The following is a 14,590-nucleotide window of genomic DNA, read 5'->3' as shown; positions in this document are numbered from 1 at the left end:
TGCCAGGATGACTTCTACCTGTTAATCACAAGTTCTGTAAGTCTCAAGACAGGAGCTTCTGGGCCCAACCTACCTCTGGGAAGAAGCAAAGCAGGCTCTTAAAAGGCATTAGAGCTCATAAATGAATGAGACTAAAAGATCCAGAATGTTCAGCTTTTAAATACTGTATTATGAGGGCTTCCCCTGTAATGAAACACTAAGGAAAATGTCACTGTAAGAATGATAGATTCTGATGCCATTAAGGCTAATTACAACCTTTAGTTTCAACAACATCAAAAGGCTGAGACCAGTCAAAGAGAAAGTATCCTATACTAGAAGTTTGGCTCCCATAAGTAAATATTTTCATTGAATTGTTGGGACATGATGACCCACTTTCCTTGGCCTTTGACTAGGTAGATGGGGAAGGACGAAATCTGAAATACGAGGCATCCTTTAATTTCATACAATAGCCTCTCTTATTGGTGTTCAAAACCTAAAGGCCTTTCAAATTGGAAGAAAATGCTAGCTCTCCCCCATCTCTGCTCCCCAAACTGCCCATAAAAGTCATAATTGCCATCACAACTTAGGATAAACAGGTAGACTGTAGAGTTAAAGACAAAAACATCTCACTGATAGCTCTGGGAAGGCCCTGAGAACAGAGATAGTCTGGTGGTTAGAAACAAACTACTACAACTATCACATAATGCTGTTAACATTATTTTTGCATGCCCCAGCTTTTGAACAGAAAGGAGTTTCAAAAGCAACCAGTGAGACGGTGCTAAGGTTAACGGTTCATGCCACTTAGACAATGCAAACATTTTCAATCTAGCTAAGTGGCTCTTCAAATCCCAGCCTCTGAGTAATTTGTACAGAAGCTCCTAGAGTTTATTGTAAATGTACTGTTTAGCTAGTTACCATTTTCCATTTTAGAGAAACAAAGGACTTCTATATATTTAATCTAAGAATGAACATATTTAACTATCATGGCGGAACTTCCAATTTAAACACAATCATGTGAAAGCTGCAAACATTTATAAAACATATATTTACTGAAAGTTTACAGGAGTTCACCAGAAACAAAGTAAAACAATAAAATCCAAAGACAAAAACTCTACCAAAACAGTAAAAGCAGCGGTATGGTAAAAGGAGCAAAAAAATAATTTGAAATGTTAATAGCCAAACATATTTCAGAACTACAGTGGACCCTTGACTTACAGACGGCTTGACTTACAGACTTTTTGAGTTACAGACTTCTCTGGCCGCAAAATTTAGGTTTGACTTGCAGACTGAGATTTGACTTACAGACCAGAAAAAAACCAAAATGGAACAAAAACGGCCTGTTACGGGATTAATCGGTTTTCAATGCACTGTAGGTCAATGGAGACTTGATTTACAGACTTTTTGACTTGAGAACCGCCTTCCAATACGGATTAAGTTCTCAAGTCAAGACCCCACTGTAATACATTTAAGACACCTCTTACCTGCATTGGTTCTGAAAGGCAAAATGCAGCAGCCAGATTGCTAACTGAGTCTGGAGACAAGGATCACATAACCCCCGTTACAATAGTCCACTAGCTGCCAATCTATTCCTTAGCATAATTCAGTTATGTTTCTAACATATACAGTGGAGTCTTGACTTGAGAACTTAATCCGTATTGGAAGGCGGTTCTCAAGTCAAAAAGTTCTCAAGTCAAATCTGCATTTCCCATAGGAATGCATTGAAAACCATTTGATCCGTATCTGCTATTTTCCGTCCATAGAAACTAACAGGAAGCTGCTATTCCGCCTCCGACCACTAGAGGGGGATATTTTGTTTCTTTTTTTCTTAGGTCAAGAAAGGTTCAGGGAAGGCAGGGAAAATACAGTCCAGGCAGTACCAGGCGGTCTGAAGACTGTCTCCCAATCCACTCTCTAAACGCTGGGAGGAGTGAGGAAGCAGACAGGCACCCTTTTCACTGGCCAACAGTTAACTGAAAGTTCAAATTTTGCACTTTCCCTGCCTCCCACGTGGTTTTTTTTTCAGTTCTTAACTCAAATCTAAGTACTTAAGTCAAGTCAATATTTTCCTATGAGAGCGGTTCTCAAGTCAAAATGTTCTTAACTCAAGCCGTTCTTAAGTCAAGACCCCACTGTAAAGCCCTAAATAGCTTGGGCCCAAGCTATCTCAAGGATCTCATCTCCCTTTATGAGGCTGCTAAAGTCAATGTCATCAGAACAGTCCTTCCTCTCAGTCCCACCACTTTCACAGGTGCATTTGCTGCAGGCACAGGAGAGAACCCTCTTTGTTGCTGCTCCCAGACTCTGGAACACCCTCCCACAAGAGACCAGGCTGGTCTCATCTTTGCTATCTTCTGCAAGCAGGCAAAGACCTTTCTCTTCAGGAAAGCTTTCTGAGCGAATGGATGCCAAATAAGGTTTTTTAAAATGTACCATACTACATTGAATGTATTTCGGTGTTGCTTATGTGTTTTTCTATCATTATTCATTGATCCTGTTAGTACTGTATACTCATTGTTGCTAACTTAAATACTGTCTCTTGATTGTTGTATGCCACCTTGGGTCCTTTTTAAGGAGAAAGGGGGATTGGAAATATTTTAAATAAATAAACAATAAATTTTGACTTCAAATGCCAGCACAGAGGTTTGCTAACTATCTCACTGAACGCCCATGCTCAGTTTCAGGGGAACTGCAGTAAAAGCTCTGCTCCTTGCCGAAAGTGTCCACACTTCACACAGCAGACAAGTGTGAGCCAGTGGCCAGACTGCACAACTGTACAGAGGCAGGACCCATACAGCAATGTAAATTAGCCATACATTCCACTGTTATGTTATGGCAGAAGAGATTGGTAAAATAAGAAATCTCTTACTAAGTAAGAAATATCTTACTTGACTAAACTGGAATCCTGTAATGTGTTCATAATCGGGGTCAAAACCTCTTTGATAAATTCTGAGTCTTTATGCTCATCACAATTTCCTCTTACAAGGACAGAGGGTATGCTATTCCCAGAAATTGCAGTTCACTCAAAACACAGCATAAATTACCTTAATTTGCAAACAAAGCTCTTCTAGAGGCGTCCGCAAGATTTCTGGTAACTGATAATCATCTAGAAGAGTGGCACGAAGACCATTGTACAAGTGATAGCAGCGACCTGGCTGGACTCTGTAAATTAAGCATTCGTCATCAAGTGTATTCTTCTTAATCATATGTGTATGCTTTAAAAATTACACCTATTAATGCATGTTGTTTTTACAGAGAAGTGGAATTTTAAAAGGCCAAAGCAAGAAACTAGAATAGTTATGACCAGAGAATAATAAGCTGAAATTCTGATACTACTACAGGAATGTTAATAAGATGAGGTAACATACTACTGCAGCAAGGTGAAGGGGTAGTATCAAATTAGCAACAACGTCTTTTTATATTTTATAGCAAAGGAATGGCAAGGGATATGACCTGGCAGAAGCCAGATTTGGGATATATAGGCTACTTTAAGTTTGGATAATAAAAAAAATTAAGTATACCAGCACAAGCTGACTTCCCCAATATTTAATTTCTTTATATAAGAAAATTTGCATTTGAACCTACACTGAATTTGCAGAGGTCTCAAACAGGATGAATTAAAAAACAAAAGGCATGTTATGTTTTTATGTTGTAAACCACCTAGAGTGGTCAAAATGACTAGATAGGCGGGGTATAAATACAATAAATAATAATAATAATAATGTGATTCTTGTGCAAAATCCAAAAATGGGGGGGGGGAGCTGACACCTATTATTAGATACTAGAATCTCAAAAACAGGCTAGCTTCTCAGTCCTCCAGCATGCCTCATCAAGCTGGAAACCTAGGATGGTGGAGAAACAGAATATTCCCCAAATAATTTAGGCTGGTTCTTGTGGCTAGGATTGCCATGTTTCTGGTGCCTCTGCTGCAAGCCAAACAAAAGTTATGTTTCCATATAAGGTAATGAGGAAAGATGCTGAATAACTTGGCAGCCCTTTGCTAAAGACAAGAAAATCTACATTCCCAAATGGAAAACCAATAGTTCAAGCTGCAACTTCAAGCTGCAGTCTCCAATTTAGCAATTCACTTTCAATTATAAGAGCTGGCTAAGGTTATCTGAGGACTTTCATTTGTTTCTACACCTCCAAGCTCTGTATGGTGCAATTTAAGAAAGAGTTCTGTAGGACTCAAAAGCTAGCCTACTTAATGAAAGATGAGTAAAGCAATTCTGTTCATTATTATCATAGCTATGTGAATCATCTGGGTTGTTGAGGTAACCATGTTATATACTAGGCACAACACATCAAAAGTTTATATCAAGTTCATTTCCAAATGACTGATTAACCAAGAAAAAGACTCAATAAATTACACAGGAAATATTAATTAGTTCCACAGGGTATATAAGCATTATCAGGTATTAATATCTTAAATGAAACAACACAGGAAACTGATATTGAACTTTCCCCCCAATAATTACTTTTGTGTTAGGGTTACAAAATATAGCCGTAATCTCTTAAGATTTTATTTGACTAGGAACCTAATTGTTTTCCTCTACAAAAATACTTAAGACACTTTCTTTTCTCTATGCATTGTGATTTTTAGAATGCACAAGCTATTACAGTGGGGTCTCGACTTACGAATGGCTCGACATACGAACGTTTCGACTTATGAACCGCTCTCATAGGAATATATGGACTCGACTTACGAACTTAGATTCGAGCTACGAACTCTTTTTTTCCTTTTTTTTAAAGCTAAGTCATCTTAGGTTAAAAGGAAAAAAGAAAAAAAAAGTCCCCCTCTAGTGGCAGAAGGCTGAATAGCAGCTTCCCATTAGTTTCTATGGACGAAAAGAGCAGATACGGATTAAATGGTTTTCAATGCATTCCTATGGGAAATGCAGATTCGACTTAAGAACTTTTCGACTTGAGAACTGCCTTCCAATATGGATTAAGTTCGTAAGTCGAGACCCCACTGTACAACCTACATTTATCCATAATTTCTGGATTTATATTTTAGAAAACAAGCCACACAGTAAGAAAAAGGTCTATGTATTGTGGCAGCTTAAGAGTAACAAATATGTTCTGGTATGATCTTTTGGAGAGTGAAGCAGACATGGGAACTATTTTTGAAATACAAATCCCAAATCCTACAGTTCAGCATGGCCAATAACCATGATGGCTGTTTAGGTTTTCAGAGTTGGAAAAAAACCACCACCAATGTTTTTCATTTGTGGGATTAAGCCTACTTTGTCAGAAGCTGGAGGGCAATGGAAAATACACAACAACAGAACTGCTCGTATTTAAACTGCACTGAATTTAATGGATTGTTTTTGACCCATTTAAAGGTATCAAAGAGCACAATGAAATATAGATATGATAAATCTGTGCCAAGAAATAAAGTCACAATAGAAAGACATTTGAATCAAGGAAGTCACCATGTTGGTGGGTTAAATACTGAAAGCAAGTAAGAAAACATTCATTCTCATGACATCTAAGCAAATATCAATTTTATTCTGATAGCCACTCTTACCTTCCTGCTCGACCTTTCCTTTGCTTGGCATTTGCTTTGCTAACCCACTCTGCAGCCATTGTGCTAATGTTATTCTGGGTATCGAAATGAGTTTCCTTTATTTTACCTCCATCTATAACATAGACCACATCATCTATAGTGATGCTGCAGAATTGAAAAGTAAAGGGAACCGGTTATATTTCAGAGCACATTACTGTTTGATTGAGAAAGCAGTCTATTTCCATCTCCCAAAGTCAAATTTGTTTTTCCCCACTATTATTAGGTGGTTATACATTCTGGAGAAGCAACTATTTGTTACAGTTTTGCCATTCTCCACGTAAGAAGTACACGCTGAAGAAGTAGGAAACTTTAATAAAATCAAAAAGGTAAACCTACCTAAACTGAACACACCTAATGAGATCAGAGATCTGGGTTTATTAGAGCAGTGGTCCTCAACCTTGGGCCTCCAGATGTTCTTGGACTTCAGCTCCCAGAAATCCTGACCAGTAGAGGTGTTGCTGAAGGCTTCTGGGAGTTGTAGTCCAAAAACATCTGGAGGCCCAAGGTTGGGGATCACTGTATTAGAGGACACACACTGTAGTATGGTGTGGGAGATCTTGACAAGGAGAGAGAGCAGTTTTTCTTTTGGCCAGCAATTCAAAAGCTACACTCTCCCAAAAGCTGGGATCAATTTCCCTGTCACCTTACCAGTTTTACAGCAGCTATTTTATGTTTATTTTAATTGATTTTGAGTTGTTGGGCCAAATAACACTGTTTATTGCAACTCTGTATCTTAACTGTATGAAGAAATCTTCCATCAATGTATTTACCTCCTGGCTTTCCTCCACATTAATTGGAGGCTGTTTGCCATTTCCTGTTACAAGTCACAGGTTCATGGTTTTCTGATGCTTGAACAGTCCCTAACCATCAAGACATGTAATAGGAAATCACAGTCACCAATTAACAGGACATGAAGTCATATTCCAGGAAGTAATTCCTCCAATTTAAGATTTCCTGATGCAATTATGACTCCGCTTTTTGCGTAAAAAGAGAAGTGGCATAAGATGTTTACTTCTTAAATCATTTAGAATAGATTACAATTATGCATGAACAGCTGCTGCAAAGCAAGTAAAATTCTAAGAAACTGCCACTATTTTCTTGTTGCTATTAAAAAACATTAGGCGGCACATGCAATCCATGGGCTGCTTGATGCTCACTCCTTCTGTAATACTAGAAGCAAAAGCTGTGATAGTTAACTTGCACAAAGCAGTTTTGGTTGAGCTACAAAGTATGGCATTTTGCAGTACTGGAGACATTTAACACGAAGCATGCTTTTCCAGAAATAATATGTAACAGAATTTGAAGTATACACATTTTGGTCACTTAAGACTTGCATCCTAAAGCTATAAATCTGAATTATAATTTACTCTAGCTGTACAAATTTTCAGGCACTGCACAGCAACTAGCTGCCTACCAAGCTGGCCTATCATGTATAACACCTTTATTTTAATCTTTTTAAAATCAGAGTACTCTAATTTTTGCTGGAAAATTAATCTCAAGTGTTCCTTGAAACAAATATTTACCTAGTCTCAGCAATGTTGGTAGCAATTACAATTTTACGGACTCCTGGAGGGGTCTTTTTAAACACCTATGGGGAAACAAGTGTATAGAACAAAATTAGAGAGAGAGGAGGAGTCCTACAAAACAGTGGTCCACAACCTTTTTCAATCCACAGATCGGTTCAGCAGGCAGGCGGGGTGGTGGTGTCTGTGTGTACAAGGGTAGGATGCCCATGTGTGCATGTGCAAGGACACGGACACCCTGTTCCATGCGTGGGTGTGTCTGTGCATCCGTGGGCGAGGCATGCATACATTGGCATGTGTATGAGAGACATACATGCGTGCGTGGAGGAGAGCACATGGGGGAGCAGGAGATCTGTCTCCGTGGCTCGGTCCTGTGATAGCCACAGGGGGTTGGAGACCCTTGCTATAAATCCTTCTCCTGCTTTTTTAAGCCCAATATACATTCTCTACAACGCATGTTCGCACACCCCCTCTTTAAAATTTTACATCAACACACACCTCTCTAAATTTACACCAACAGCAACTGATGCAAAGGAGGAGAAGTAGCAAACATCTTTCCCAGCCAGAATAGTAATAAAAAAGGTCAAGGAGAGTCAAACATCTAGAAGGCCACATTGCCCATCTCTGCATTAGCAGATAACGGAAACATTTGAACTGACATATTAGTTACACCAGTAAAGAACACACAAAATTATTCAGAATAAATGGTTATGGGTTTGGCTTTAGACTCAGAGAAGACACATTCAATTCAGTGAGACTTAAGCATATGGCTAATTTGAAGGACACTGAAAAGGGTCCACTCTGTATATGCCTAAATCTGGATCCAATCCATTATATTTAATATTTTGAAAATTAGGTTGATTTCAGGGTTAGAGAAATTCTATGTTCAAAAAAATGAAAGTCTCATAGTTCAAGCATTGTGTTCTTATCTGCAGTATTTTGAATGACCTGTGAAGAAGAGGTCACAAGAGCCATGATCTCTTCCCCATTTCACTACATGTCTAGATTCCAAGGCAAGTATTGTCCTTATTTAGTCTTGCGACAGCAAGGAAAGTATTTTCCTCCTTGCAGATCTGTTCAAATTGATCTGTAAATACTGAATTTCAGGAGCATAAATAGTAGTTCTGTGAAAACTAATCTTAAGCCCTCATTTTAATTTAGTTCAAATACTGAGTACTTAGAATACTACGCACAGAATGCATTCTCTAATGTAGAAAAATATGAAATAATCTTAATTGCCAACTTACCTGAGTCTGGTTAACAGTTGGCATCAACGAATGCAACGGGATAATGAGGAATCTATCTGCAAATTAAAGGAGGCACTATGGGACTTCACGAAAAAGTCAGTTAGGAAGTAGAATTGAAACAAGGTAGAGAATGCTAAAGTATAAAAATGCATAGTTGCATCAGGGTGGATTTGATTTAAAACACTGTTCAGAAAATCTTGATTTAATCATGTTAATGTTTCCCCCAAAAAGTGTACCCCAGCATGCTAGGATATGTATTTTTTAGTTTCCTTGTCCAGACTGACACCACCTCCAATAATCCTCTATTTAATGGAATGTCCAAGGTTTGAAAGCACGCAAAAGTAAGGCTTTGGCCTTGTCAACACAAAGTTGCAGAGGGACAATAGTTAAAGTTAGCATGATAAAAGAAACAATAAGAAATTACTAAAAACAATTCTACAGATTTTAAGTGACTATCCAAAAATTTTAATTACACCATTAAATGCTAAGAGGAGAAAACAAAGTTCAAGGAATAATTTTAGTTGGAATATCACAGCAGGACTGATCAGACCTGTTATCTCTATGTACAAAGATGCAGAACAATGGCAAATGGGAGATAGGTACCCACTGAGAGTCCTAGCTTTCAGTAACTTTGATGAGAACAGGAACCAAATATTTACCCCTAACAACTACCATGGACTTGACCATGTTCAGAAATCACCAAAAATTGGGGCGGGGGGGGGGGGGAAGAAGCCTAAGGAAAACCAAGATGGGAGACCTCAGCAACCACAGATTCCAAAAACACAGGTCTTGAAGGATGGAAAAACAAACTTCTTTCAACCTCTCAATTTTTTCTCCTTTTTTTGGGAGGGGAATTCTGGATGGCCCTGGGAAGAGGCAAAATATTTGTGGGGAGCAATAAACAGTCAACAGAGTGCACTTTACCCATTCCTGCTCTATAATCAGAAGACAGGACTATTAAGATTTTTAAAAATAGCTTTTAGTGGTGATATTTACCCGATTTAAACATAACTTGAGATATCAGAAGGTCATGCAGAGTGCTAATGTTATCCCATCCAGGAAGAAACACCAGTATTGCACCATCCTGCATTCATACAAATAAAAAGAAATCAGTTTTTAAAAAAGGACACATATTTGAACCCACAAGTATGTATACATATGGCTACATCCTGAATGTAAGCTGGTTTGTTTAAACATGGCTTCATGAAGTAGCTAGGATCCTGCTTGCAAACTGTCTAAGGAAACTATTTGTTTTACCTAGTGGTGGTCTGTCATTCCATAACTTCCAGCTGAATCACAGTAAAAGTTTTAGAATAAACTGTTGTAATAATTTCACAATTATAAAAAGTTACAAATGGTTTACTGTGCTTGTGCAGACACAAAAATGTTCACTTTTTAAAAAGTATACGGAAAGGCATTCTATAATCAGAATACATATCTAGAAATGGACTTGAACAGCCGGTTCAGTGGTTCATGATGACTCAGCAGACAGCCGAACAGGTGTTCTGCTGTTCGGTGCCCCACCCCGTCTGGCAGGCATCCACTCAGAAGTGGTGCCTGGAGAAGGCAAGGCTGGGAAGTCAGGAGGCTGCTTTCCAATGGGTGCCTGCCAGAGGTGGCGGGGCTTGAACCACAAAACACCCGTTTGGTCAAGCAAATAGTTATAGATTTGCAAGGTTAACAGGAATGTTTGTATTTTATCATCCTCTGGTATGGCTATGAAGCGGCCCTGACTTAAGATTAGTATTTCTTTACATACTCCAAAATCACAGAACAATGGACATCTGAATCTGCCTGCTCAGCAATCGTTTAGTAAAACTGAACCCAATAGAATAAAAATATGATAATGAACAGGAAAACAAAACAAAAAAAACCAAATTTATGAAAAGAAAGTGTTGCACAAAGTTTAGCATCCACCTGGAATCGGATTTACTAATAATAATCCTACTAATTTCATATAATGCACGACAAGGCTGGAAAAAATTCTCAGGGCAAAGCAACTACAAAATCCTTTTTCTTCCATCAAGACTGTACACAGCTGACACCTAAATATTTTTGAGCTTTTAATTACAATAATCCAAGTCAAAGTTAAGCATTTATAAGTCCTACTAATTTAAACGAGTTACGCAAATACTTAAGGCTGCAATCCTAAACTCACACAGCAGTAAGCCTCATTAATTCCATAGTGTCTTCTGACATGTATAGGACTGCAATGTAAGCCTCCCCAACTGAATATAACCAGATTTAAAAGCAATTAATTTTAGGTGAACTGCACCTAATAAGATTAGAAGGGGGGAAATCAGTTTAAAAGTGAAGTCTATGAGTCTGAATGAAACTCACCTCTTCCTCAAGGGCAATATATTTAATCAATGCAGCGATCAAATTAAGGTCAATTTTATCATCGTCCATCACTTCCAATGCATCAATTGTACTTTCTGAATACCTAGGAAATTATAACAAAGCCAATACACAACAGTAAATTTAGCATAGTTATACATCGTAGAAAAAATAAACGTGTTAAAAATATAGGCATAGCAAAGATGAAATTGGTGCTTGTTGAAATCAGACTAACAGCACAATATACTAACTGCTAAGAATCACAGTGGATGCCTTCTGTTGCTTTCAGAAACAAAGGTCCCTCAAGGCAGACTCCAAGCACTGGGAGTTGGTGGATAACAAAACCCAATTTGACTTTTATGCTCCAGAATTATCTTTAAACAGGCTTTAAGCAAGCTGGGGAGTGGCAAAGCAAAAACAGAAGGTACCATATGGGTACCTTTTAGCTTTATTTTACTTATTCATGTATTTTTGGCAATTTCTAGGCCAGGTGTAACTTGTGATAGGGTGCCTGTAGCATGAATTGGTTCCCCAGTCCCACTGAAGTTGCTCACCCTTTCTTTACATAACTCAACACCATTTCATAAAAAAAGTTAACCTATCATGAACAAGTTATGGCTATAGAATAGTAAACAGAATATAGAATAGTGTTGGTATTTATGAAGTGCAATCTCAGAAGTAAATTCCAGTATGTTCATTGTGGCTTATTCCCTCATAAATATTAAGATTTCCTCCTTAAAAGTCAGGCAAATAGGTAAACTGTATAAATATGAATAAAATCTTACCGTCCTCTAAGCTGCCTTAAATAATCTGGCCATTGCTCGTGATAAATTTCTTCTTTTTCTTCCTTTTCTGGCCTGCTTACATGCCCCTGCATAAACTTCTTTTTCCAATGTGGTCTGCGATCAGTATTTTCTGGAATGTAGCTTCAAAATTAAACAGCATAATTACAGAATATGTTAAGAATTAATTTTAAGTCTTTCAATCTTTGTTGTTGCACAAACAGAAGGCAAGAATTATTTAAAGTTCAAATGAAACATTTAACACCATAATGCAGAAAGGAATGAGATTGTTCAGAACACGGCCAAAGAGCCAAAAAACCCAAAACAACCAACGAATGAGATTGTCTTTAGACTAACCGTAATTGCTCAATTACATCTTCTAAAAGGTATTCCACAACAGGATAGGTGAACCCAGGGATATGTATCATAGGACAATTGTCTGTAATGGAGAACAGAGAGAAGAGAGTCAGAACACTTGCGTTTTAACAGGTTACTAAAATGCTTTATCGAACCAGTAAGAAAGGTAGTTTTTGTTCTGACTGGAAAGATCAAAAGGTCTAAAATAGATATTCACACAGATTTAACTGCATGAAAAATGGACACAGATAAAAGAACTACCGTTTGTAACACTACAGTTTGCAGAAAGACATACATGCATCAATGAAACACATGCATGCGTCAATTTATCAATTAAGGACCACATCACAGTGATAATGGCCTCCTGTTGATATCTGAGTATAGCATGCTTCAGTTACATATGGGGTCATTGATAAGGTGTTGACATTTCTGTCTGGGAAGTATGGCTCTAATGGTTTGAATATTGTTGCCAAAACCATGCAAATGATAACCATCACACATATTTCCCAAATTAGGTGTTTATTCATACAAGGAAGTTTCAAGGTGATCAGAGCTCAAAACACCCAGCTCAGCATGCTTCCATACCACAACTGTCTCCAAATAACACAGAGACACAGAAGAGAAGGTGTTATAGAAACTTTATTTTATGGAGAAATTCTAAGTTAGTACAAAAATCTCAAGTGTCTGCAATGTTATCACACATTTTGAATGTCTCAGCTGAAATTCACCTATACACTATCTTACAAATATACAACTGTACTGCAAAGCCCACAACATCTGAACAAAAATATTATTTTTCACATATTAAGCCATAGGCAATTTGACATACCAAAGTACTCTGAAAATTTCTCAGCATTCAGTGTAGCACTCATCAATATTACTTTCAGGTCTAATCGTATGTGTAGGAGATCTTTAATTACTGTCATTAAAACATCTGATTGAAGATTTCTCTCATGGATTTCATCAAGGATCACATGACTAACACTGGACAACTCCCTGCATTAACAAAAAATGCAGCGCTGATAAACTCAATGCTTATAACAAAGCAATCATTAATAATTAATGGAAAATTACTGGGAATGGCCACAAGAAAAACAAACATTAACGATTTGTTAAAATTCACTGAGTAAATCCTTGCAGAAATCCATTGCTTAGCTTATTTTTTTATAAAAAAGATACATACTTGTCTGACTGAAGCCACTGTAGAACAATTCCTGTTGTGCAGTACAAAATTGAACCTTGTCGCCTTGGCAACCGGCTGAAAAAGAGATCCATTAAGAATACTTCAGTTCCCTTTTTGTTGCATTTGAAAAAAAAAGTAAGAAACCCAAAGGAAGACACATACTATTAAGTGCTATAATTTCAATGCCACCACCAATTGCCTATTAAGATTTGAACAAGGGTCGTGCAAAACTGAGATAAAAGCTGTAATTCTATGTACACATTAATTTGGAAGTAAGCTCCACTATAGTCAATGGGCCAGATTCAAGTTCGCATCCTGTAAAATTCTGCTGGCCCAGGAAGAATGAGCTTCCTACAGCATCCTCTTCTGAAGACTGACCAGCAACTTTTGGAATTATTTTGGTTGTTAAGGACTCTTCCTCAATGAATTTCAGAAATATGGCTTAATACTCAAGCAGCTTACTTTAGATCAGTCAAAAAACCTTATACATATCCTAGAAAACAAACTTTTCTTATATCATGGGATAAAAGCAGCCTGAATTTTTCTCCATTTGTATTCTTTGCGTGAAGCCCTAAAAATGACACCAGTCTTGATTCTGTGTGATGTGAGAATCCCACACAAACAGACTCCAGGATGCAGTAGGAAGCCCTTGGATTATCTTATCTAACAATTGTTCCTTTGGTTTCAGGCTTAGCACTATCTTTCTTTCCCCTCCTGAACAAAAGCTCATGTTTCCAGGCTCAGATTTTTAATTCTTGTTTTCCCTTATCTCATTGCCCACTGTTGCAGTGTAGACACTGTCGTGCGATATACCCACAACCACCGTTACCTTCTTTATGCAAATAGAGCCACCCCTTCATGAAGCAGTTGTTACAGAATTGAATATGCATCCACTATAGCACTGGTCCTTAACCTTGGGTTACTCAGGAGTTTTGGACTGCAACTCCCAGAAGCCTTCACCACCAGCTGTCATGACTGGGGTTTCTGGGAGTTGCAGTTCAAAAGCATCCGAGTAACAAAGGTTAAGAACCACTGCACTATAGCAAGTAGTCAAGTTACACAGGATGCACAATTGCTTCTCTTAAGGGATGAAGGAGAGGACTTCTGCTTTACATGTACAATCATATTCCTGGAGTTGAATATCTTGGCTGTCCGGTTTTTCTGTGGAGTACCTCTGTATCATAATGGGAAAGCTGCAAGATTGTAGCTCAATGGTTTTCGATTTCATAACCAAGCTAACCCCCAGTGTTTTCAATTCTGCTTAGCAAGATTCACAACCTGAATGCCAACTGAACAACAGTTCCAAGTACTTCTTAATTAGTCAACATGTCTCCTTTTCTACTTGTCCATCTTGCCAGACAGATTTCCATGTTTGTCATTTTCCTTAGATTAATTACATCCAAGGAGGGATCTTGTTTTTAGGTTGTCCGTTCTCAACTCTGTTTTTGCAACCACAATTTCCTCCCAACTCTCTTATAATGACTAAGCCCAATTCCATATCGTTAACCGACAAATCTACCCTTTTTGGCTATTTATGCACGATCCATACAAAAGGCCTCTAGACTTTCAGGTGATTGCCCCACTCTGAGTCTATAACGTTACACTGTGCCCACATG

At 38.0% G+C, this 14,590-nt stretch overlaps 1 protein-coding gene across 1 annotated transcript in view; it reads right to left on the bottom strand.

The window, feature by feature from the left end:
* DHX36 (DEAH-box helicase 36) overlaps positions 1–14,590 on the bottom strand; it is a 43,538-nt gene that overhangs the window by 21,163 nt on the left and 7,785 nt on the right. The window contains exons 7-16 of the mRNA XM_020781931.3: positions 12,975–13,049; positions 12,621–12,787; positions 11,792–11,873; positions 11,438–11,578; positions 10,656–10,758; positions 9,312–9,399; positions 8,316–8,371; positions 7,069–7,133; positions 5,507–5,650; positions 3,021–3,138 (exon numbers count right to left, since the gene is read on the bottom strand). Of these exons, the coding sequence (XP_020637590.3) occupies positions 3,021–3,138; positions 5,507–5,650; positions 7,069–7,133; positions 8,316–8,371; positions 9,312–9,399; positions 10,656–10,758; positions 11,438–11,578; positions 11,792–11,873; positions 12,621–12,787; positions 12,975–13,049 (1,039 nt within the window). The remainder of the gene's footprint in view (positions 1–3,020; positions 3,139–5,506; positions 5,651–7,068; positions 7,134–8,315; positions 8,372–9,311; positions 9,400–10,655; positions 10,759–11,437; positions 11,579–11,791; positions 11,874–12,620; positions 12,788–12,974; positions 13,050–14,590) is intronic.

The sequence above is a fragment of the Pogona vitticeps genome, chromosome 3, assembly GCF_051106095.1.
Source record: "Pogona vitticeps strain Pit_001003342236 chromosome 3, PviZW2.1, whole genome shotgun sequence".
In the NCBI taxonomy this organism is placed as follows: domain Eukaryota; kingdom Metazoa; phylum Chordata; class Lepidosauria; order Squamata; family Agamidae; genus Pogona; species Pogona vitticeps.
Note: the sequence above shows the minus strand (reverse complement) of the source record. Positions and strands in the feature narration are given on the sequence as shown.